The sequence below is a fragment of the Malurus melanocephalus genome, unplaced genomic scaffold, assembly GCF_030028575.1.
Source record: "Malurus melanocephalus ecotype Western Australia unplaced genomic scaffold, MMel_1.1 scaffold_240, whole genome shotgun sequence".
Taxonomy (NCBI): domain Eukaryota; kingdom Metazoa; phylum Chordata; class Aves; order Passeriformes; family Maluridae; genus Malurus; species Malurus melanocephalus.
Window position 1 is genome coordinate 974759 of NW_026623472.1, and position 23824 is coordinate 998582.

The following is a 23824-nucleotide window of genomic DNA, read 5'->3' on the forward strand; positions in this document are numbered from 1 at the left end:
CAGGGGCAGCCTTGGCGGGGTGTGCCTGCCTGGCCTGCGCTGGAGTATGAAAGCCATTATAATCCACTCATTCATGATGCTTAAAGAGCCAGAGGCTTTTTTTTTCCCTTGGTTCTCCTGGAAGAGAGACAGGTTTGGAAACACTAAGGCACAGCATTCCCCATCCTGATGGAGCATTGCATGCTTTACCAAGCCCTGCCCACCATGTCACCAGTCCAACAAGTTTTAAAGTAACATTTATCATTTTTATTATGAACAAATAAAATTTCAGATCAGCACAACCAGATGTCTGTTTCCATATTAGTAGAAATTATTTCAAAAAGTTTTTTTTTCTTTTCCAGTACACAAAACAGAGATATTACTATGCAGAAATCCCTAAGCTGTGAAAAATCGTATCCTACTCACATTTCAACAGTGACAGAGCTTAGACAATGTGCAGATTCAACTTTCCAATCCTTCCCTGAACACCCAACACTTGGACTTCTGCTCTTCACAATACCAGCAGGGCTGGGAACGGTTTTGGAAAACAAACCAGTCCATGCTTCTGCCAACAGCAGTGTGTGTGGTTCATATGGCTCCTTCCTGTGCTCGGCTGGTTGGCAGCGAGCCCCACCACACCTCTGGGAGGCAGGGCATAACCCCCTGTTACAGATAGGGAAACTGAGGCACAGAGAGTTTTTAAGTGACTTTGTCCCAAATCACGCAGTGAGTGAGTTGCTAAGCTGGGAACACGCCCCAGCTGCTTTAGCCATGAGGTCCCACTGCTGCTTGTTCTGCTTCCACCTTTCACAGACTCGATTAAGCTAAACATACAGACAATGCGTCCAGGATACAAACATGCCACCAAAAATATATATATATATTTATAGGTATATATATATATATATATCTCAAACAAAGTTCTACTTAAAGTGTTGCATCTGTTTCTGAATCTAACAAAAATTCTAACTCAAATACATTCAAAATCATCTGCACCCACAGTTTAATGTAGGTAATTAAATAATTAAGAAACCCCTTGAATGTTCATAACTCAGAAAAAAAAAAAAAAACGGCAAATAGCTGTCAATACTTCTATGTATATTAAAGAAAGATTTAAGGCACCCAGAGATATTTGCCAATCTACCTTTAAAGTGACTGGACAAACACCAGGACTGTTTGGTTACTGCTCCTCAACTTCCACTCTCATTCCAAATTCTGGACCCAAATCAGCACTTGAAATTTGAAAGGAACCCTTGATGTCAAGCCCTGCTTCTCTGCTGAGAGGATGTGAAATATTGCAGAATTTCACAGCACGCATCTCTATGTGTGGGGTATGTCACACTATCCCTTAAGGGCACCAGGAGCAAGAAAATCATTCTCCCCTTCTCCCCTCCCCACACCCCTTTCAAATTACGRGCTGGAGAAAATTCATCCTCTCTGGGGACTTCCACGAGTTCAGAGGGGTTCAGACCAGAGCAAAGTCGGCCCACAATTACAGAGYTAACAGTATTTCTCCTTTTTTTGGAGGGCTTTTTATTTTTTTGTAAATGGTAGGATAGAGCTCTAGACACAACTCTGCTCCAGCCAGCACCCAGGCAGTCAAGAGCCTCARAGCACTAAGGACACTGTCTCCTAAAAGCAGGAGCTGAAGGACTCTTCTCTGTTTGTCCTTGTTCCTCTTGACTGGAAACCACATCACTCCTTACAGCTCAGATCCTTGAAGGGTCCCATTGCTGAGCAATAACAAGGTCGTGGTGGTGGCAGGGAGAGGAAGGTGAGGAGACGGACTCATTTTCTGAGTAACAAGTGTGTTCTTGTTAAGGAGAACATCACAGAGCTATCCTGGCTCCTGGCGAGGTTCACTGCAGCAGGAGGAAGCAAAGCTGCAGAGACTCGCTCCCGTGAAGCTTCCCTGGCTGCGACGTGGCAGAGCTGATGTGAGGAGGTTGGCATCTGCTCTGTCTCTGCTTTCCCTGGCCTGCCTGAATAAGGGAGWCACTGCAAACCCCGCTCCAATATCACTTTGTTCCGGCTACCTCTTGTGCTTTCCTCCAGCTCCGATTGATGCATTGAAGCAACAAAAACAATACTATTGCTACAACTAATAATAATAATAATAAAAATTAATAATAACTAGGAGAGTTAAGGGGGGAAAAAGCACGTTCAACTCAGTGAGGGGCATGAGGCCATGACATCCAGAACGTAACCCAACTGCTTGAACTCAAASCGGTCTCTGCAACTTGCAGGAAACAACACCCACATGAACTTCTTTCCCCAGCACCCTCCAGCTGCGTGCCCACGTTGGCTCAGTGATGTAACTGACCTTTCTGCAGGCTCAGCCGCCCTCGCTGCCTGTCTCGCTGGCAAAGGAGCGAGGTGGCGAGATGGCTTGCCGAGGGGGCTGGGAGGCAAGCTGAGAGACTTACAAGGAGCTGTTTTTGCCTCTCCTTCCCACTCCCTCTGGGCAGCAGGGAATGGCAAACCAACACAGGCACCCTGGGCAAGAAAGCCCAGAGTTAGCTCACACTGGCAGCAGTGTCTCACCTTGAAGTCTCGCCTTCCTCAAGCCCCCTGTGCCACTTGGCCTCACATTGGTGTTTCTCAGGCACTTTGAGTGGAGCTCCCAAGGATAAAAAGACCTGSTCCTGCAGATACCCTCACTCCTTCCTACACCTGCAGATGCTCCCTTGTCCTGTCCCTGTGCTCAGCACGGGACTTGGATCTGCAGGCAGGGCAGGTACACACATCTGCCTGCCACCCAGAAGGGACCCTGTTCTTCCAGCACATAAAGCAGCTTAACTCAGAGGTGGAGCTTTGGTTTACATCCTTCTCCTCCTCTCCATTTTGGCAAAGTCCCATTTGCCAGCAGAAATCTCAGCAGTGGAGGTRAACAAAACTCACTGTGGGCTGGTGCTGCCCCTTGGCAGCCAGTGGCACACCCCTCCATCTGTCCTCCTCCTTKCTGTGGCTCTCCAGAACAGCTGTGGAGCCCAGAGCCATGCTCTGCCTTCAGTCCCTCATGGCACAGAGGGCAGTGCAGGAAGGGAGGCTGTGACACCAGAGGGAGTAGGAATTAAGGCCACCAGCACTTCCCCTCCAGTGCCYACATCCGCCGGCCATGGTGGACCTGGCTGGGGATCTGAGAGAGTCTGGGCAATCTCCTCTCCCCAGCCAGAGTGGCTAGGTGGTGAGGAGCAGGAGAGAACACTTCCCAAGAGACATCTTAAAAGAAATAACTCTTCTTTCTGATGGCAGGAGAAAGGGATAGGGCTGCTTTTCCCAGAGAGAGCAGTTCAGCCRTGTCATGTCTGTCAGCAGCCCTTGAGAAAAGAGGAGGGACATTGGCAGAAACTTTAGSGGGGAGGTGGTGGGGAGAGGGTCACTGACTTTGGCTCAACTCTTCATCTGGCTGTTACAGGCATCCCTTAACTAAATGGTACATGGCCAACTGCAGTGGGCCTCCCCAGGCCACTTCCTACCAGTTCTCTTCCAGGGAGAGACTGGGACAATGTAAAGCAGGAGACAGGTTAGAGAGGCTGGAGAGGAAAAACAGAAAGGAAAAGGAGAGTAGGGAAAGGGTGGCCTTGTGTTATAAAGGCAGTCCTAGATCTTAAATACATCACGCAAAATACAGCGTGGGAGGGGGGCGTTAAAACTCATTATCATCATCTTAAGCAAACTGGTAGCATTATTCAGTAGTTAGTAAACAGAACATTRAACTTTTGTCCAGCTTGTTTGGAGGGGTCAGGAAGGGAGAAAGGGAGAAAAAAGGAAGAAGGAGAGGTGTGGATGTGTGTGTGAAAGGGAGCAGGAACTCAGCCACTCTTGTGACTTCCATCTCCAGTCCGCATTTTCCGAGCCAGAATGACCTCCTTGGAGACCTTCTTGCGATCGCTGGCCAGCCCCAGGAGGCACATGAGGTCGATGAAGGCTGTGGTTAAGTTGAAGCGCCAGCCAAACTCACTGGTRGAGTAGTCATAGGGGAAAGTGTGGTGGTAGTTGTGGAAGCCTTCTCCTGAAAAACACAACCAGGGAGAGGATGTTGCAGAGCTCCACATGATAGGCCCTTTATCTTGATCCAAAGCACCACATTCCTGTGACAGGCTCTGGATTGAGTCCAGGCTCCTCTCTCCTCTCAGCCCAGCTTTACCCTTTCACAATCTACACCATCTTTGGGCATGAGCCAAAGTGAGGCAATGACAATCATAGAGGACTTTTGGTGCTTTAGAGGAAAAAGAGCATATGGGAAGGAGCCCTGGGTCCCCAGCTGCATCAAAACACTGGGGGATTCTAATAGTTTTTCTCCTGCTACAACAAGGAATCTTCTAGTATTAGTTCAGCTGCCAACTAGACCAGCAGCAAGTCCCCAACAAACCAGGCCAATCAATACTCATACAACACTGGCAATCCTAATGCCATATCCAAAGGACATTTCCAGATRGGGAGAAAAAGCAGACACACATTTCTACTAGGCATTCTACAGCAGTCAGTCACCATCTGCTCTGGATTCTGTCAACATTGACTTCAGTGCTCCCCCTTCACAGACACTGTCTCAACTTCTGCTCCTACCCCTGAATCTCTGCAGTTCAGATCCCTCTCTATTAAAAACCCATGAGTAGTTCCTTTGGTGGTGGAAATCAGTGCAGCTCCAGTGATGTACAGTGGTACAAAACAAATGAGGATTTAGGCTTGGGAAAACAGATAAGGGCAAATGCTGATCTTGGGATTTACTTTCCTAGAWCCCAAAAATTACAGTAAAAAACATGAAAGCGTCTAGCTTGTCTTATCCTCAAGTACCCCCAAAATCACCAGCTGTCCTGAGAACATTTTAAAGTGTGCATCTGCTGGTTTTCAAGTTGACAAATCTCAGACAGATATGTAGTGACTGCAGCACACGTTTTTCAGTCCAGYGAACCTGGCAGAGAGACCACTGAGCAGAGTAAATAAAACATTGCTATTGAGATAAGAAGGTGCTAAGTGTAGCAGAGTCCTTTCCAGTTTGGAAAGAGTCTGATGGGAGCTGATAACCCCACTGCCCTTATGTACTCACTGGCCAGAGTGGGAAACACCCCCAGACGCAAAGGCTGGAAGGGAAGGGTGATGGGGAAATAGGGATACCTGGATTCACAGAAATTCCTAGAAGCAGTTGCAGCCCCAGTGGGCAGCCCCTGTTCTACAGTCCCCCTGCAGCAAAGACACAGATGCTGAACATACCTAGGGCCCCCAGGCTGACCAGGGGGTTCTCCCGCGGGTTGATGTTCTGGTCATACGGCCGGTTGCCAAACATATGAGCAGCACTGTTCACTAGCCAAGTGGCATTGAGCCCTATGGTGTAGCGCAGGATGGCTGGAATGAAGAAGCTGATGACGATGGATTCATCCCAGAAGTACCAGGGCACTACAGCTGGCATTGTGAAGCACAGCAACACCACTGAGGGCTTGTAGTATCTGGAAAGGAAGGGACCAGGAGGAAGGTATTCAGTGGCAGAGGCAGGACAGGAAGGACTAATGCAGTCCTCCATTCGGAGGATTCACACTCAGCTATGTAGGGAAAATCAAGTGCAAAAATGCCTCACTCCTGAGCTGTGTATCTTTTGCTCTGGATGAGCAGAAGCCATGCCTTGAGACTTCCAAGTTCTGTCATCAGGCAAGAGACTCAGACTAAATCCTGGTTTCCTCACACATGCAGAAAACAATGCCTGCATCACCATGAGTACAGACATCAGCTGCTGCTTTTGGCCTCATCTGTCATTTGCTTCTCAGCTACACTGGCCCCCACAAAGGCAACCCCATGCTTCCAGAGTCCCACAGATAATCCCTTCTCTGGCTTTGGCCCAGTGCTGCATCTCCTCCTTACAGACTTGTCTCTGTCTACAAATACAACCCAGCAAAGAGTGCAAGCAAGTGGCAYAGATGAGCATACAGATGAGCATGTGGGTTCTTCTCACACTAGAAGAATGGGAGTAGAGGAAGGTGAGCCATTCTGATGACCCACAAGAAAAAATAGTCTGGGACTGAATTAGAGTCTTCCTGACTTAGGCTGGTTACTATATGGGTTGAGTCYCACATCCCTGCAGCCCTGGTGATAGGTTCACTTGCTCTGGGGATCAGTTCCAGTATAGCTCTAGACGGCTGAGAGATATCCCGTCCAAGAGGCACCAGCGAATCAAGACTGTCCTTCCCAGTTACTGCCCCTCTCACATCTCCATTTTCAACCCTTCTTTCACCATATTGTTTCCAGAAGACTGAGGGAAGAGAGACACAGACATGGCCTGGAAGGTGTGCAGTCTCCAAGGATGTCTCAGAGATACCCATGTGTGGGCTCTGGGCCAGACAAAGCAGCAGCTGGGCTGTGGGGTGAGCAAGCATGGGATGGCTTTGTGATGGGAACCTCAGCCTGCTGCTGGCAAGGTGCTGCAGGGTAAGCAGGCAAGAGAGGGCTGTGGGAGGGCTAAAGGTAGCCACTAGATTATAAACACTTCCTATAGAAGAGGCACAGCTCATTTTTCACAGTTTATCTGACAGCAAAGCCTTGGGCACACTGAAGACTGACATTTCTCAYATGATGCTTTCAATCCCCTCACATTCCATCAAAGCCATGGAATTCCCAGCCCATTTGCRGTGTCCCTGCTCCATCCCCCATGGCTCCCCAATAGGGTTGASCCCACCACTCACCTGCGCTGAAACATCACAACTTTGTCAGCCTTTATGTCACTCAGGTCCAGCTTCTGTCCCTTCTCTATGACATCCGGGTGCTTGCGCACGAGCAGCCAGCCAATGTGGGAGAAGAAGAAGCCCCGCATGGCATTGTGTGGGTCTGCGTCCGTTTCGGAGAACTTGTGATGGACGCGGTGGTCCCGGACCCACTCGTAGATGTCGTTCTGCAGGACAACAGAGGGGAAAACTTAGGGTCAAGTTGATGTTCCCTTCAAATGACAAAATGGCCCGAAATGTTTAAGTGCCTAWATCCTATTGACCTGAACTCGTATGAGTGGCATTATGTCTCATGAGGTTTTGAGGTTTCTGGCCTTAAAACAGAAGTTGGGTCTTGGCTGCATCTCTCCAGTTTTTTGGGAAGCAGCTCCAGGGGTGTCTCAGCTCTGCTCTTTGATCGGCCAACTTCGAGCTGGGGGTTGCRCCACACCCACGGTGCTGCAGCTCTGATAGATCAGCCTGTGCCCCACCCCTGCAGCAGCCACTCTCACTGGCTGCCCGGTGCCCTGCCCTCCCACTCTCAGCTCCTGTCCCATCCCCATCGCAGTCCCCATCCCTCAGTGCCAGCTGGGGCTGACTGACCTGCCCCTTCCCTGTACCTGGCATTTCCCATAGGTCATCCTGCCTCGCTTGTCCTGGGATTGCCAAATCAGATGTTTAACTTGCAGGGAGTGAGACTTTTTTCCCATTAGAAATCAAACAGTCTTAAAATTAAGGTCCCTCTTTAGAAGGAGAACAAACACACCATTTCAATGACATTTCTTAAAAATACTTCTCTTCAGCCCCATAACTGTTCCATTTAAGCAGCCAAATCAATACTGTTTGGAAAATGTCAATGCTTTTATCATTTGTATTATGAAATGATTGCTTTGGCYGGTTCTAAGAATAGATTTTCATAAACCTGTGATCATTTCTTTGTATCAAGGTTTCAATGAGATTAAAGCCATGTATTACACCATCCTAGAAAAGATTAAATAGAGATCCAAGGGTGGCTCTATTACCAGTATTACACAAGAGGCTCCTTAATCTCCTAAGTACCCAGGACTTTTCCTGAAAACACTTTGAAGGTAAGGAAATGGCATAACCATCTCTGTTTCTTGCCTCGAAAGACTAAGGGGCTTGTCCACACAGGGAACCTGTATCAAAGACATGACTCAAGTTCCTTTCAAGTACTGTAACCACTCTTCCTTCAACTGAGATAAAATGATTTACCTGCAGGCCATTTAAGAATGCAGTGATAGACATGGGCCAGGATTAAACTCTCACTTGTTTCCAAATACTGCTGCCTTCCTTCCAGCCAAACATCTCCGAGTATCAGCAGGCCTCGCTATTTCCCCAGAAGGGGATGGCCCAGCTGCCCTCCCTATCTAGTAAGCAGTGAAACTCAACCAGTACCTGTGCTGAAAAAGTCTCACCTATGACCCAAAGTCTCTTTCACATTCCAGACCCTACAAAGCACCATGTAACACAAGAAAGCCCAGTCTGAAAGTCGGCAGACAACTTGGGCTTGCACGTATGGGAAAGCTTTCTCCAACTTGCTGGAAGTAGGAAGCACAAATTTGGAAAGAGACCATGTAACACAGCTGGACCAGGGTATCACTTCACCCACCACACCCTGCTACAAACAGATATCAGGAGTCTCAAACCTGAAAAATCAGTATTTTGACCCAAACTTTAGCTCATTRTCTTTTCTACAGATCCTATTTTGGCACCATGTCTAAACTGCAACCCTGAGTGAAAATCATGGTTTTCTGAGAAGAGTAAGCAAAGCCGAGGAGAATGTCTTCTTCCTTGGCAGTTTCCAACTACAGACTATAACCAGGAGAGCTTCTATTGTGCTGCAGCTGACAGGTCTTGCAGGTGGAAAAGTCAGTTAAAGGCAGAATTCTCAAATTCTCTGACATTTGAGAAAGTTTCAGTCATAGGTCTCTGAGCAGCCAACAGGCATTTTCTGGAGGACAGTCTATAAACTTCCCTGACCTTAAATGTTACGGAGCTCCTCTGATGCCAGTAATAGGTATGAGATAAATTCAACATAAATATTCTCTTAATGTCACTGAAAGTATCTATTAAAAAAAATCCATGGGGAATGGTACCGAATTTTCAGTAAAACTTTGGATTAGTTCCTATTGAAGCTGAAATATCTGTCTGTCTCTTATCTTTGTCTATTCCTATCCCCTRCAGCAATAGCTCAGCAAATTCTTTCCCCCTCTGCCCTATAACCCTGTGAAAGACGGTCTTTGTACAGGACTAGCTAATACACAGCAACCCATCCTGTTGCCTTGTTGAGTGCTGGACCACTGGCTGGAATCAGCAGCTTGGTGCTTCCTCTTCCTCATGAAAGACTGCTGTTTGGTACTAACAGAGAAGAAACTCAATGGTGTTTTACAAAGTTTTTCAAGGCTTAAAAAACCTMTCCTCACTCTGTTCTGATTACTTGTAAACAAAGTGATATCCTCTGGAGGATTACTTAAGAGCGCAGCAGTGATTTCTGTRTTCACCTTGTTCTAGCAGAAAGCGCTGCATGTTGACACCCTCCTGAGTTCTTCCAGAGACAAGCAACCCTTCAGTACAGTTGGAGGAGGAGTGTTGTTAGGGCTGACTTACAGAGACAAGCCTGAGAGACCACTAGGATTTATTTTTCTGTGCCAATCTGGGTTTTCACTCTGACTTCTACAGATTTGCAGTTTTGTTTGCTTTGGGGACTGTGAAGTGCTCTCACAGTAGTTAGGCAATATCCTGAGGTTAGTGCTCTTTGAGAGGTGAAGCAATCTCCCAAGGTGCTTAACAGTGCCTGCAGTCACTTGTGCCACTCTGAATGGGCCCAACCCTTCTCTCCTTAAAATATCACTGACTTGGGACAACTATCTGGAAGCCAGTGGTATGATTTGTAACATGATTTTTTCTAAATATCACTCTTCTGAACCAGAGAAACTAAATCTCAACAAGTSCTTGGTTTTTATGCAGCAGCAAACTCTACATCCTGCAGAATTCTACCTCCTTGGCTTTGCAGATGTCTTCCCTTTTATCAGCAACACAGCAAAAGGAGAGTGAGGCAACACCAGGAGAACACTTAACACTTCCACACCTCTTTCATGGGACCTGGTGTGCAAGCACAGGGAGAMCACACCTTGAGGGAAAGGTGCATTCCTGTTTTGGAGAGCTTTCCTACCCCTGGTATTGACCAATTGTCCTCTCCCCACTGGGTTTGTCTGAGTCARCCTCTGATGGGACAAGGTAAAGACAATGAAAAAGACTCTAGCACTGCAGTGTTAGATGGAAAGGGTAGTCTTTCCTAACAAGAGGTAGTAGGAGAGAGGAACCTCTTCATCAGATTGTGTCCCATACCTGAGACAAGGATTCATGGGAGCACTTCCTTCTGAGGATCAGCGGCACACTGAGGAAGTGCTTACCTGGAAGGCCATGGAGTTTGCAATAGTCAGGAAGATGCGCAGGGGCAGGGTGGCTTTGTAGGACCGGTGACTCCAGAGGCGGTGAGATCCAGCTGTGATCCCCAGAGCACTCACCAGGAAACACAGAACAGCTACARAGGAAAGAAATTGTTTGAGCAGTTAGAGCAAAGCTTCAGGCAGAGCGACACAAAGGTGGGCTTTCCCTCAAAGCTGTATAAACAAGAGAGGAATCCATGGAGAGCACAGATTGGGGCAATAAAACTCCATATGGGAGTGCCCAAGCTGCCACAGGCCTCCTAAGCAGCCTGGGGTAAATCTTCAGATTTACCAGCTCTTCRTCTCTGACAAGGAAAGAGGCTCCCCCTTAGGAAACTTGTCACAAGGGTTGTTTTTTCAACATGGTGCCAGCTGTTATGGTGCAGAATAGTCAAAATTGTATAAAGTGGCTCATTCCATAAAGCACTGTGGTAAAAGCATTGCAGTCCACTGGGGAACAGCTTGTCCCTTTCCTCCCACCCTGAATAATCCAGGCTCTTGCTTTCCCATCTCACCACTCCTCACTAAATCTGTTTTGCATTGTTTTCACCTAAAGCTGGTAGATAATCTTACCGTTCTTCAGGGGGACAGTTCAAGCCCAGGGTTACGCTTCTTTTCTGCTCCCTTTCTGACCAAAAGCTGGCTAGAAAAAAATCTAACCTATTCTGCCACTGAAGCCTGGGCTTCACCTTCAGCTCTACTGCTGGCTTAAAATCTGCCCAGAGGCTACCATTTCCAAGATATTTTTGATCCCCCCTCTGCTCAACTCCTGCATTATTCACAGAAGGAAATTCCAGGGCTAACAATTCATTGCAAGTTGTGCCCATGCCAGAGGCAGATGTTGCTGGGCCCCATTGAGMTTTGAGGCTGCTTCATGTGTTCCCTCTCCACACAGGGCAGAAGGAATTCCTTGCTCCTTTGGCAGCTAGTAAAAAACCACATTCCTTTCCCAACACATTGTGTGTTCATATTTGGCCTGGTCTGTGTGCTCCCGTTTGTCCTCCTGGGGCTTCTGGAAATAAAGCTCTAGCATCTGATACTAGAAATAAAATGAAGAAAAGACCCCAAGAGGTTCATAGCAGCATTACACTAGGGATCTAGGGTAAGAAGGAAATTGGTTCTGCAAAATAACTTTTCCTCTAGGAAGGAAGGGTCAGGGAGTTTGGCAGAAAGACAGAGAGCATTGAACTGGTCAACTGATCCACCTTTTGTCCTTTGGGGGAAGCAATGCCTTCTTACCAGACCCCCAGGGCAAACTCTTTCCTGGTATAAATTTGCACATTTCAGCCAATTGCATCGATCATGAAAAGAGTTTCTTATTCTTACACATGGATAAAAATTGCTGGTATGCTTGACATTCAGCCATTCAGTCCAGCCAAATGGCTCTAATCAAGCTTATCTTGAACCCAGAAAACTAGATACTCTGCCAGAAACTTGTCTGGAATCAGAGATCTGAGACATGCACCAGGCACTGCCCGGTTCTTTCATTCAAAGTAATACAGGCTTTATTTCCTAGCATCTCCTGCTCCCTCTTCCTTCTGTCACCTCCTTTTAGTTTCTCTACATTCCCAGCCTAATCTCTTATCCACTAAAAGCCTGTCGTGACTGATTTAACATCCTCTCTGGCCCCTTAAACTTGCATGAACCCTTCTCACTCCCATCCTGCTGCACAGAAGTGACCTTCCCTGTCTGCTGATCTGACTGTGACTCCACATCTTCATCTTCTCCCTTGGTTCCCCTGCCTGCTGCTGAATGTAGCACAAGCCTTGGACCAGCACAACTTTGCTTCCTGTCTCCCAGCACTTCAGTGATCTCTCAGAAGAGCCAAGCATACAAAAMCAGCAGGATCCAGCCTTTGCAAGAGAAAACGGAGCTGAACAAAACTCACAAAGCTGTCCAAGCCTGGAAGGAGAGAAGAGAAGGATGATGGAAGAGGGCATTTCGTTCAGATGTTCCTTTGCCCTTACTGGTGCTAGAAACCTCGAAGATCTTACTCAGTTTCATGATTCTGAACTGAAAGTTATGAACCAACTCATGACCTGTTAATTTTAGATCTTAAGATGGATTTTAAATCAGTACTATCCCCTCAGATAACACCAGACAGGGAGTCCATGCTAAACAATGGCACATTGCAATGGATGTGTGGGGCAACTTGCTGGGGAAAGAGCCCATCTGTCTGCTGTAGGGCAAGCAGGCCCCATGGATTAATGATGCACCCGGGACAGAAATTAACTATGTGATCTTTCATGATCTTCAATAGCACAAGAAAGTAAATGCCAGCTTAGGTGAGTAGAGGCCCTATTCACAGCCCTGAATTTTCAGCTTTCCTTACCTCACTGAATCCTCACATGCTGACTGAGAATATTTTGGTAAAAGAGRCCTCCAGGATGATGACTCTGACTGACGACTATTGTATTTAAGCTTTGCAGGAAAGGAAGCTCATCTGTATCTCTTTTAAACAGTCAATTATCAGAATTTAATAATAAAACAACCTGTGTATATCCCAGTTGGGAAAAGATAACATCAGCAACAAAGATACTATCAGCAAGCACAGGGAATCACAAATGAGATCTGGTGGGGACACCAATAGACTCAAAACCCAGACAACCCAATACTTTCTTTTGAGTAGCCTTTTCTGGAAGCTTTTGTAAAAAAATTGAAAGAGTACCCACTGCTTTTGGGTGCCCAGGCATAGAACAGTCCCAGCTTTCAAGCAAAGCCCATGAACCTCACCAGCTCTTGTTGCCTTCTCTTGGAGCTGCATCCCAGGTCACTACAATGGCCATAACTCTCTAATTATAATCCTGTGCTGCCTGGCCTCTTGCCCATACASAGAAGCTGTAGTTTATCTAAGGGGCAGACACTTTCTGTGGAAAAGGAGCTGATTCTCAGTCTATGTATTCGTGGCACCAGCCCCACAGAAAGCCAAACCCTACTTGGAGACAATTAACTGCATCAGCCATACTTATGAGCTGTTGTGACAGTGACAGGATAAAGACAATGACTGAAAACCCTCGTGGAATACAGAAGAATCCAGCACCCTTATGATTCAGAGAGYTCACAAACAGGTACAGTGATGATCATTGCATAGTCAGGGAATCAGCATCTCATGGGGAAGAAGAAAAACTCCAAATTCATCCACTAAGAATTCAATTAGAAAGAGAGTAGAGAAGGTGAAATAAAGTAGCACAGATTTTTATGACTGCCCCAAACTGAAGGACTTAGGGACTCCATCAGGTGAAGACTCAAAGTCATATTTCATACCRTGCTTTGAACTATATAAGATCCAAAAGATTGTCAGTTCACAGGGGATATTCCCAGTGACCCATTCAACTGGAATACAAAGAATTATGACCACTGGCAGTAATAAGCACTCATGCTCCAAAAATTAAACAGAAAACATTCTGGATTCAGTCATGTCTATGACTCACGAGGCTTTACTCACGAGGCTTCAGGGCCGAGATTCAGACCTCAGGTTATGATGAGAAACCAGGAATGTGCTAAAAGCATTGTCACCTGCAAAGAATACCAAGGATGTTTACATGAAGAGGTGCTCCTGCTCCAGCAGATGTTCTTGGGCTTTTGCTCAGTGCACGGCTGCTGCCCAGTCCCTGTTAGCCAGGCGAGTCCTGCTGCTCTCAGGAGAAAGATACCAGGARCAGTGAAATGTGCAGGCTGTGTGAAGGGAACAGTGTTTAGGAGAAGCAATAAGTGCTGCTGTCACTAAAACCTAACTTCCCTGCCACACTTGAAGAAGCACACCACCTGCCAGCTAAGCCTGGAGGGAATGCTAACTGGGGAGGTGGTGCCAGCTGTAGACTTGATAGAAAAGCAAAAAACACACTGTAAACATTTTGGTGGACATACTTCTGAGGGTAGTATGGGCTGAGATTTTCAGGCTGTCAAAATTGCCTGAATTATCCATCGAGAKTCACCTTGGTCCAAAGATGATACAGCAACAACAAAATACGGTATCAACCCATGCTTCTAGAGCATCTGGCTTTGCAAGGAAATGAGGTGTTGACAGAGCACCATGTCAAAAGGAACCATCACTGTTTACAGACACTGCTGTCCAGGCCAACAGGAGTTAACACAATTATGTCAGTCTTCTGCATCCAAGGCTAAGAAGACTACCCACAAATCATRTTTCCAGGCAGTGTCTGAGCAATTWGAGAAAAAATTGTCAAACACCTTTGCATTCTGCCCTTCCAAATTCAGTCTCAGTGCCATTTGGCAAATGATGTAAAATCTGCCCATAACTCTTGAAAGGACTACATAAGACTTTGACAAGTGCAGTGGAGAAGGCAATAAATAAAAGGGGAGCTGACTAGAAAGCCAGTGCTGGAAGGGCTCGGAGAGCTCTTGTCATGGTGAACTCTCACCTGATCAACAGCCCAAGCTCATTCTGGGAGGCTCTGTACCAGAAAGAGATCAGGGGATACAATGCACACAGCAACGCAGAACAGCAAACAATGATGAAGGCAGGGCTGGGGAGCTTGAGAGACAAAGAGGAATCAGCACACAGAGAAATGAAAACAAAAGAGGACAGTCACCAATATAACTGGTTTCAAAGGGACAGGAACATCAAGGAGATGGTGGCCTGGATGAAGTGGTTATAAGCAAGGAATAAATTATAGAAGGTAGATGAGCTACCAGGCACCACAGCTGCCTGCCMCACCACAACAGAGAACATTTGGGGACATGTTAATGTTGTATTATATGTACACAACCTAAGAAAGAAATCATGTGAAAGACAAAGAAACAGGTAAAAACTCCAGCGGCTCCAGAAGTACCACTGCTAGAGCTGCTCTGCTGTGAGCCCATGGTGTACTGCCAGGAGCAACCTAAGTCTCTGCTGCACTATCCTCATGTATACAATGGGAACTGTAATCCTCTCCTTCCTACCAGAGGGTCCTGGAAGAATAACAGCAAAGCACTGACATGACAACGTATGTGATGCCTTGTATATGCTAAAAAAAGGTATGAGCTGAGAAAAGGGCAATGCAAGGAGCAAGAARCCTTGCTGAGAAGGTAGACCTGTAGAGGATCAAAGTATTCCAGATCCTGCCACCACTGGAGCAGAATGGACTCTAAGGGAACTCTATCTTGGCTGCAAGGTGCCACGAACAGTGGTCCTTTCCCAGAAAAGGAGTGCAGAACAGGGAGCTTGGTGGAGCTACTCCAGCTTTGGTAAGGCAGGATGGATCTTCAGCAACAGTGCAGCTCCCCCAAACACCATGCCCTTCTCCTGTTCCCAGAACATGTCAYTCCAGAAGCCACCAAGGAATCTTGTAGTGCCTCACTGTGGCAGGAGAGCAGCTGGCACTCCACATCACACCTCACTGAGTGAGGAGAGCAGGAAGGATTGGCATCAGTTAAAAAGTGAAGCAGCTTCCCATGAARTGCCATGAGATGCCATACAGACATCCCAAAGAGACATGCTTGCAAAGACACTGCATAAAGACCATTTTGGGGCAGCAGAATGCAAAACAGCATTAACCTTCTGGATAAAGATGCTCAAGCCCTCTTAATATCCTAAGGGAACTCAAGGGTGAAGAGTTGGATGGGTTTGGAAATCAYGGAGCACATCAGCAGCTTGAAATGTAATCAGTAAATTCGACTCACTGTTTTCCCTCCTCCTTGCCCCAACACCCTGAGGATATTTGACTGGAGCTGGAGGACTCAGCCTGTCAGCTCAGTGAGGGAGATAAGCCAGCAGTCTTCAYTGAGCCTCCATCCCAGGAATGGGACACACAGAACAGGACCAAGCCCTAAAATGCTCCTCCAAGGTCATGCTGAGGCTGKATGTTCTGCCCAGCCCTGCCAGGCCAGGGGAAAGTGCAGCCTGTCAGGTTTTCACAACGGAAAGGCCCAGCAAAGTCTTCTTTCATAATGTCCCCTGAAAGGCCACGCGGGCTGCACAGGGTGCCTCTGCTTTTGCAGATGCTGTAGCCACACTCTGTGGCCTTCATCCCCCAGGCCTCTGCCTGTGAGAGGCTGGTACAGTCCAGGAGGAAGAGCCAGCCTGGCCATGCAGGAATCCATCTCCTTCCCAGTTCAGCTGTGATGCTTGTTGCACACAGCCATTAGAAAGACAGACTCTGAGAGCACGACAGGCCAGGTGGATCACGCCGGGGCCATCCATAGCTGGGCTGACAGGGAAGCAGGAGCACCACTGAACCCAAACGCCACCCCAGCAGGCCTCAAACTAGACTACTGCTTTTTGTTTCAGGATGTTCTGTTTCACAGGGAGGCAGGGGCTGGATGCAATCTCTCAACMTCCCTACTGGGAGCCATTTGGCTTCTGGACTCCTCCAGGGGTCCACACAAAGGCTCGTGGAAAGCAAGGCTCTCCCGCAGAGTGGGCCCTGGGCCCAGCTGTCTTTCAAGCAGTCAGAGGAGAAGTTTGGTTCCTACCCAGGGCAAGGTCTCTGAGAAAGCGGAGTTTTGCCTAGCTACCTTCTGTTGGGTTGTGCTTCCCACTGGAATTTGCTGCCTGGAGAGACGCTTATTTATTTTTTGAAAGTTGTCAGGCTTAGTTCCGGGATGATGGCGGCTAATCTGTGCTTTTTTAAGAATGATAAAAGACCTGAGCTTCAGGCTTAATTCTTGACATTTATCTGCAGCACAATTGTCTGTATTTTGTCTCTTTTCCCTCATATACATATGGAGACTCTGTGAGATTTTCACTTCCCTGGTAGGGACAGAAATGGTTCTTATGTCTTGGCAGCAGTCTCATGCCAAACAGTGCCCTGTACCTGGCCTCCCCAGCCACCCCTTAAGGTGCTTTTGCTAGCATCTTACATCCTAACTTTCTGGGACTGTCACAGTACTCAATCAAACAGTTTTTTGTGCTTCACCCCAGAAGCAGCTGCACATTCGGGTGTGGGCTATTTCCAAGCCTAATATCTGTGAATCAAGTTAATATCTGTGAATCAAGCTTGTTCTTTGATTCCTGTCAAATCTTTCCCTCTCTGTATGACCTTACAAGGAACAATACCAAGCCCTTCCACATCTTGCTACAAATGTGGCTGAAGAGCTTCTAGCAGAAGCCCCCTGCTTCCTTCTTTCTCATCCCTGAGCGTGGGGGCCTGGACAAAACAAAGTAATATCACCCAACAGATTTGGGGGTTGCAGATGCCAAGAAACAGAGGAATATGCTTACCCCATGCCAGTGTTTGGATCTTTGCAGAAGGTATCAGTGTCAATGCGAATAGGGCCCCTAGGTGCAGCAGGCTCATGAGGATGATATTCCTCCAGACGTATCGCAGKGGGGGCTTGGGCCCCTCTTTCTCCCGGTAGGTCTCATCAAAGAGATCRTCTATCATGCCCCGGTCTCCTGCCAAGTCCTCATGATTGAGWAAGTCCTTCTCCATGATGCCATTTCCATTCCTGGTCACCCGGGAGGTGACTGTCCCAACGGTGGTGGTGCTGGAAGTGGAGGAGAACTCCTTGGAGAGGAAAAAAGGGAAAACAAAACAACAAGTTSGTGGTTATCAATTCAAGAAATAGAAATACATGCATCTAGGCTGGCAGTGTAAAGATTCACATTCTGTGGTTTCCCTGGAAGGCTTCATTCTTCCGGCTGAGCCCTTGGCAGTAAGAAGACCCTGCTCTGGCCACATGGAGTCATGGCCTGAGAGGATGGGGGCCTGGTCTTTCTGGAGAGGAGGTGAATGGTAGATAGGGTACTGAAAGWAAAGAAAAATACTTGAAAGCCCTTCTCCTTTCCACCAGTGGCTTGAGTGAAATCATTTGCAGACCACAAGGATTTTTATTCTACTTCAGTTTGATTAGTGGGTGTTTTCAGGTGGGTTTGTGGTCTGGGTTTGTGCATAAGCAGACAACAATAAAGCAAATCTTATGAAAGAACAAAGACGTGAGAGAGAAATACGTTCTGAAACACAGCTTTATAATAAATCAAYGGGCTGCTCCTGATATCCTGCTTCTTTGTGTCACCCCACCAGGGATCACGGAGGAAACATCAAGAAGATCCACAGGGGGATTCCTCTGGGGTGCCTCTTTATCTCCCCTGCTTTGCCTTCCAGGACAGGATGTGGCAAGACCAACATGCTTGAAGATCAGTGGATGGAATCAGTCAGGTGAGGTGCTTCTAGCTAAACCTACTTATCCCATGCCTGCTGCTATGACTCTTATCCCTCTCCCATTTCACACCCACAGGCAAACTGAGGCAATCAAAGACAATCCTCTGAGCTATGGCCACCAGCATGCAGAGGAAGTTCTAAGGAGCAAAGTTGGCTCAGCTTGGCTCCTGGCTCCCTTCTGCAACTGTGACACAACATTCCCTCTGCACATGCTTGTTTGCCCTGGCTGAGTGACAGGCTGCCTGATCAGGCATGCATGACGAAAGGAGCAGGCAGGACTGACCCTAATGAGACAGGTCACTGAACCCTGAATCACTGATTCCCATCTCCATCATGACAGCCGTGTGCTTGCTGCTACTCGCAGCCCTTTGTCAGCCCCGAGCCCAAGGGCCCAAATCGTTCAACCTGGGGGTGCCAAGCACGAGGGATGCAAGTGGTGTGACCCCCACACATCACCCCCATCCCTGCTCCCAGGAACCTGCCCAAGGGACACATCCCACACCGCTGCCTCCACAGCTGAGGGGACACTAAAGGTCAGCCAGCAGGCACAGGAGAGCTCAGACTGCGRGAGGGAGCATGGGCAAGCTGGGAAAGCTCCTTTCCCAACAGAAATCTCTCCTGAATTAACAGCAGATTCCCACTCAGGTATCCAGGATTCATAAAAGACCACCATCCTGCCATGGCCTAGTTTCCTGAGGGASGCATTAAAATCAGGCCAGGCAGCTTACGTGGCCACCCCAACTCCTCCCTTTCCCAAGGGGAGAAACCAGAGGGTTACAGACATACCTTCCGATGGGGAGGAGCTGGCAAAGCTGACAGATTCCCCACATTTGGGAAGTAAAATGATCTCTACAGAAACAGCGCTCTAAGTTTTTCCTTGGGGAATCGAAGRTTAGAAAGGAAAAAAACTGGACACAAAGTATCCTGCTGCTTTCACTGCACCCCAGCAAGCTGCTGAGCTTGGGACTGGCTCTTCTGCATCCTGGCTATAGGCTGTCTCTGTCTGCTCTCCTAATTAATGTTTTGAAGGTATGATTCTTTCAGCTGCTGGAGAATTTAAAGGTAATTTCCACACCAAAAGAGCCAAGAGAAATGGCTTCTATTTCAGAGATTAGGCAAGGAGAAGTCCTGCCCTTTCCCAAGCRTTAGATATTCTCATCTGGCATTTTGGCAGAAAGGTACAATTTTCTTTCTTGGCTGCAAGACAATCTACCAAAAAGACCCRAGACTTGTCTATGCAGGAAAAATTCCCAACAGTGAGTGGTGATATAATTAGATGGGTAACACACCCCATATGGACATGCTGCTTCCAGAGTAAGAATGTGGGGTTGGAGTTGCATTTTTCTCCTCCACAATAGCTTATGTCACTGTCAAAGTTACACAGGGGCAGAGGAGAAGGAGGGAGACTGCAAASAAAACAGAAGAGGAAAAATCTCTTCTTCCACAGTTGCAGTAGCCACATGAAGAATTTTACCAGCATACCTATGCTACTGGAATTACACTGATATAATCAGACTGGTCATTTCTCACATGTAAACTAATCTTGAAACAAAAGGGCTRTAAAGCAACCGTGAAACAGCTCCACCGTTTCAGGCTTGGTGGGAGGAGCATGGGGGAAAGAGGGAGGCTATTTAGGTTGAAACGGGGGAAATGAGGAAAGAAAGCGGATTTTTATCCCTTTATGACCATATTGGCTCCTACTGAGGCAAACGGGATGGAGATTGATCTGGGATCTAGAGCTGAGAGAGGGAGGAGGCCAGCTAAATCATTTTCATTAGCTTTCCCTCATTTCTGAGTGACTTTGCAGCTCTCATCTGCAGAACAGATGTGTTTCCCCATCTACACCCCCACCTCCCCAGCACTGAACACGCCATAGGTGATCCTGGCACCCAGCCAGCTTATACAACCAACTGCAGCTCAAAGGCTCCTGCACTGGCTACAGTGTAGRGGCCTCAGGGCACTGAATCTCTGGTCCGGTGTATTTGAATATGCYCAGCATGACCCAGGGACAGGATTCTTTCCAGCTTCCAGGATATGACCCAAAATACATGCCAAAACCATGAAACATGGCTTGAGCACACTGCCCTTGACATCCATTTTGGGAGGGGGGAAAGTAAAGTTCTTTACATCCCAACCTCCCTGGAAGGTCATGGCACCTGCACAAAAGGACCAAGGGCGACCCTGTGTGCTGGCTGCAGGAAAAGAGCGGGGCTATGATTTCCATCCACTTCCAGGCATTGGCAGAGGGGGAAAGGATGAGAAGGTGAGAGCACAAACACCAGAATCAAGCCCCTGCCTCCCCTTGGGCAAAGGGTTGCTGCCAGAAGGGTCAAAAGTAAAAATTAAAATCTTTAAAAATCCAACCGCTCCGCACATCTTACTGGTGTCAGGTTGTTATTCAGATTTTCTTATGCCAGAAATGGGCAGGGTCCCTACAGTGTGCTTGCTTGGCTCAAGCAACGCAAACACAGTCATTCATTTCATCTGGGCAGCCGGCTTTCACCTTGCGTCTGTCCTAGAGACGCTTCCTGCTGCAATATTTGGTTTTAAAACACTGTGASTGAAACCCCTTTCTTATTAATCAGAAAAAGAATTAAGAAAAATTTTAAAAATCACAATCTGAGTATAATCAAAAAAACCCACAACCTCTTGGCACAAAAGATCTGCCTGAATAGCCCTTCGTGCCATTCAAGAGCCCAGCATGCTCTGATAGGTGTTTTCAAAATAAACCTGTATTTTATGCTCAGTCTACCKGAGGGCACAGGATCCAGAAAGATCACCTCAGAGGCGGATGCCTGCGCTTCATCCATGGGCTCCCCATCAGGCTTGGCTGATGTCTCAAGTTACCAATGAACCCCTTCGGCTCCCGGTTGTGAAGCRGTGCGGAGAGGACACGGGCACACACGTGTGAATACGTGTGTGTGTGCACGCACAGACACGCGTGGATGCCCAGAGCCTTTTTCCMCAAGACAGCAGCAGCGCAGCCCGGCCGGAACCGCGGCGATGAAGGGCGAAGGGGCGAAGGGAAGACAAAGCACCCGCAGCCCGGGTCCCCGCTTACCTCCTCCTGCAGCAAGTGCGCAGGCATGGGTTGGCCCTGTCTGTGCTCCTCGGCGGCGGTACGCGGGCGCGCAGGTCCCCGGCGCTGCAGGGAGGCTGGCTCTGCTCGGCTCCTTGCCCGGCGAGCTGTGCGGCTCCGGGAGGCGGATGCGGAGGTATTTAAGGGGGGCTGCTTGCCTGGCGGCTGGCGGGGCCGGGCTCTGCGCGCCCCGGCCTCCCGGTGACCCCCTGCCCGCGGTTGGGATGCGCGGGGTCAGCGCGGAGGGCGGCGAATCGCGGCGGGGGCTCGGCTCTCGGCGTAGCCGGGGGGAGAGGCGGGGCGGAGCGGGCCGGGGGGCGGGAGGGAGGAAGGATGCTGAGGAAGAGGAGGATGACGAGGGCCAGGCTCTCTCATGATGCCTGGCTGCTTTTTTTCTTTTTTTTTTTCTTTCCTTTTTTTTTTCCCTTCCTCCGCCTCGCGAGCCGATTGGTTGCGGGAAATTTGGTGCCACCTCGGCTTGCCCTCGCCATTGGCTGCCCGCAATCTGCTGTTCGCTCCCCGCGGCGCGCACCCTGCGCGCCCCGCTGCGCGCCCCGCTCCGTGCGCGGCCCCGCGGCCCTCTCCGCTCCCCGCTCCGCGCCCGCCGGGGGGCGCAGGGGATGCTGCGGCCCCTAAGACCCCCCTGCGCCGCCGCGARGGTGCCCTTCATCAAATAAGGGGGTCTCGAGGGGTGACGGATGTCAGGGAGACCCGCGCCTCTTCCCCAGCTGGATGTGTGTTGCGGCGGCGGAAAAAGGGGATTCAGCATGAAACCTGCTCTGTATTGGGGAGAATTCTACACCTATATGTGTGTATAGAAATCATACATTTCTGCAAAGAAAAGCACCCCACAACTTATGTCTGGATAAGCATGTATGTCTGTAGATGTTCATCACGATATGCAAAAAGTCTGGAAAATGTTGGTCGTAATATTAAAAAAAGAATCATGTCTGTYGTCCCCAGAAAACAGTGCCTTCAGCAGAGGATGAAAGGAAAAACTAGTAGCTCAGTTTGCCATCAGCTATTTTCCATAGCAACCTCCTTGCTAGCCAGTAATGCCAGCGATATCCAGCCTCTATCCAAATTCAAACTCTATCCGAAATTCAACTCAATCCCATAGATACCTTCACAATTAAAAGTGAAAAACAAGGCTCTTATGAATCAAACCTGGCCGGTGGCAGAGCCCGGAGGCAAGCTCTCCTAACTCCACCGTGTGGTCACCGTGCTGGCACCCTCAGCCATTTAGCACCAAGGCTTAGGGTACCCTAATGCCATCACCCTGGGCAAGACCTCTTGAAGCTCCTTCCCCTACTCCACAGTGTGTCCCGTGTTCAGTTTCTGTCCCCTGCTGACAATGAGTCATTCTGGGAGTGGAGCAGGCATGTGAAAAGCCAAAAGTGTGCCCATATCCTCTGACATATCCTGTCCAGAGCTCTCCTGCAGTGACGGAGCTGACCACACAAGATGTGGACAGACAACCAAGATCTCGCAGAGTCCATCCCTGAGCTGATTCTGCTCAAACATATCATGGCTGATTCAGTGGCAGYGATCAAAAGTGAGTTGCATTGTCCTTACTGGAAGGAAAAAGTGGCAATGAAAAGTAACAGCAGCCCATTTTTCTCCAGATTTAGAGGTGTCCAGCAAAGGGGGAAATATCTTCCTGCTTTTTGATTTCACTACGATGGAGGAAGAGGTCTGTGAGGAGTATGAGTTTAAATTTGACATTAGGATCTCAAGTCATACCTACTTTTTGAGACACAATATTAAAACAAAAGCCTGCTTCAGATGTTCCTAGATGGTGAAAGCGGACATGAGTCAGGAAGGAACTTTCAACTGTCTCTTTTGAGACTCTCCATTAAATGTTTGGTTAACAACTGAGGAGAAATGATGCTTTAATTAAAGATTCTACCTATTTCTATATTTCTGTGTGAGTGCTGAAAGAACTACAAACTGAGCTAAAAAGTATCCTAAGGAAATTTGACTACAACTATTTCCAAAAGAAAACCAGAAAGGAAATAAATTTTTTTAAAAGAAGTTGGTTGATTCTAAAAAGTTAATCTGCACATTATAACACTTGGGGAAAATAATCTCAATATCATTAACCAGGAGATCTGGCAATGCTACTGGTGGGTAACAGTGAGGCTTTGGGAAATTCACTGTTCTCAGACCCACCAGAGCCTTTCCTTTTCCACTAGTTTCTTTCCTCAGACATGGAGTGTGACTAAGAGGGATTATAMAGGGCAGCTAGACTTTGACATCCTCTAAAATTATTGTAATGTCTGGCTGCTTTCTTACAACAGGAATAAGTTTTCTGAGTATTTCCCTGCCAAGTTATGCTGGGGGGTAGCCATCATATATTTTTTTTTTGTTGCAGAGAGGAAGACATGTATCTTGATGATTCTTGGGGCTGTGCTCACCTGGCAGGTTTCAAGTCTTATGTGCCAAGGACAGGCCTGAGAAAAACCCTTCAGAACCTGACCAGCCTCTCCAGCTGCCATT

At 48.0% G+C, this 23824-nt stretch overlaps 1 protein-coding gene across 1 annotated transcript; it reads right to left on the reverse strand.

Moving 5' to 3' along the window:
- Positions 1-223: 223 nt before the first annotated feature.
- On the reverse strand, positions 224-21720 carry SCD (stearoyl-CoA desaturase). Its single transcript, XM_057375135.1, has 6 exons — positions 21308-21720; positions 17307-17592; positions 10106-10236; positions 6654-6859; positions 5194-5426; positions 224-3994 (listed from the first exon to the last, which is right to left on the reverse strand). The coding sequence occupies exons 1-6, from the start codon at positions 21332-21334 to the stop codon at positions 3795-3797; spliced, it is 1083 nt and encodes a 360-aa protein (XP_057231118.1). The 5' UTR covers positions 21335-21720; the 3' UTR covers positions 224-3794.
- Between the last annotated feature and the right edge of the window lie 2104 nt (positions 21721-23824).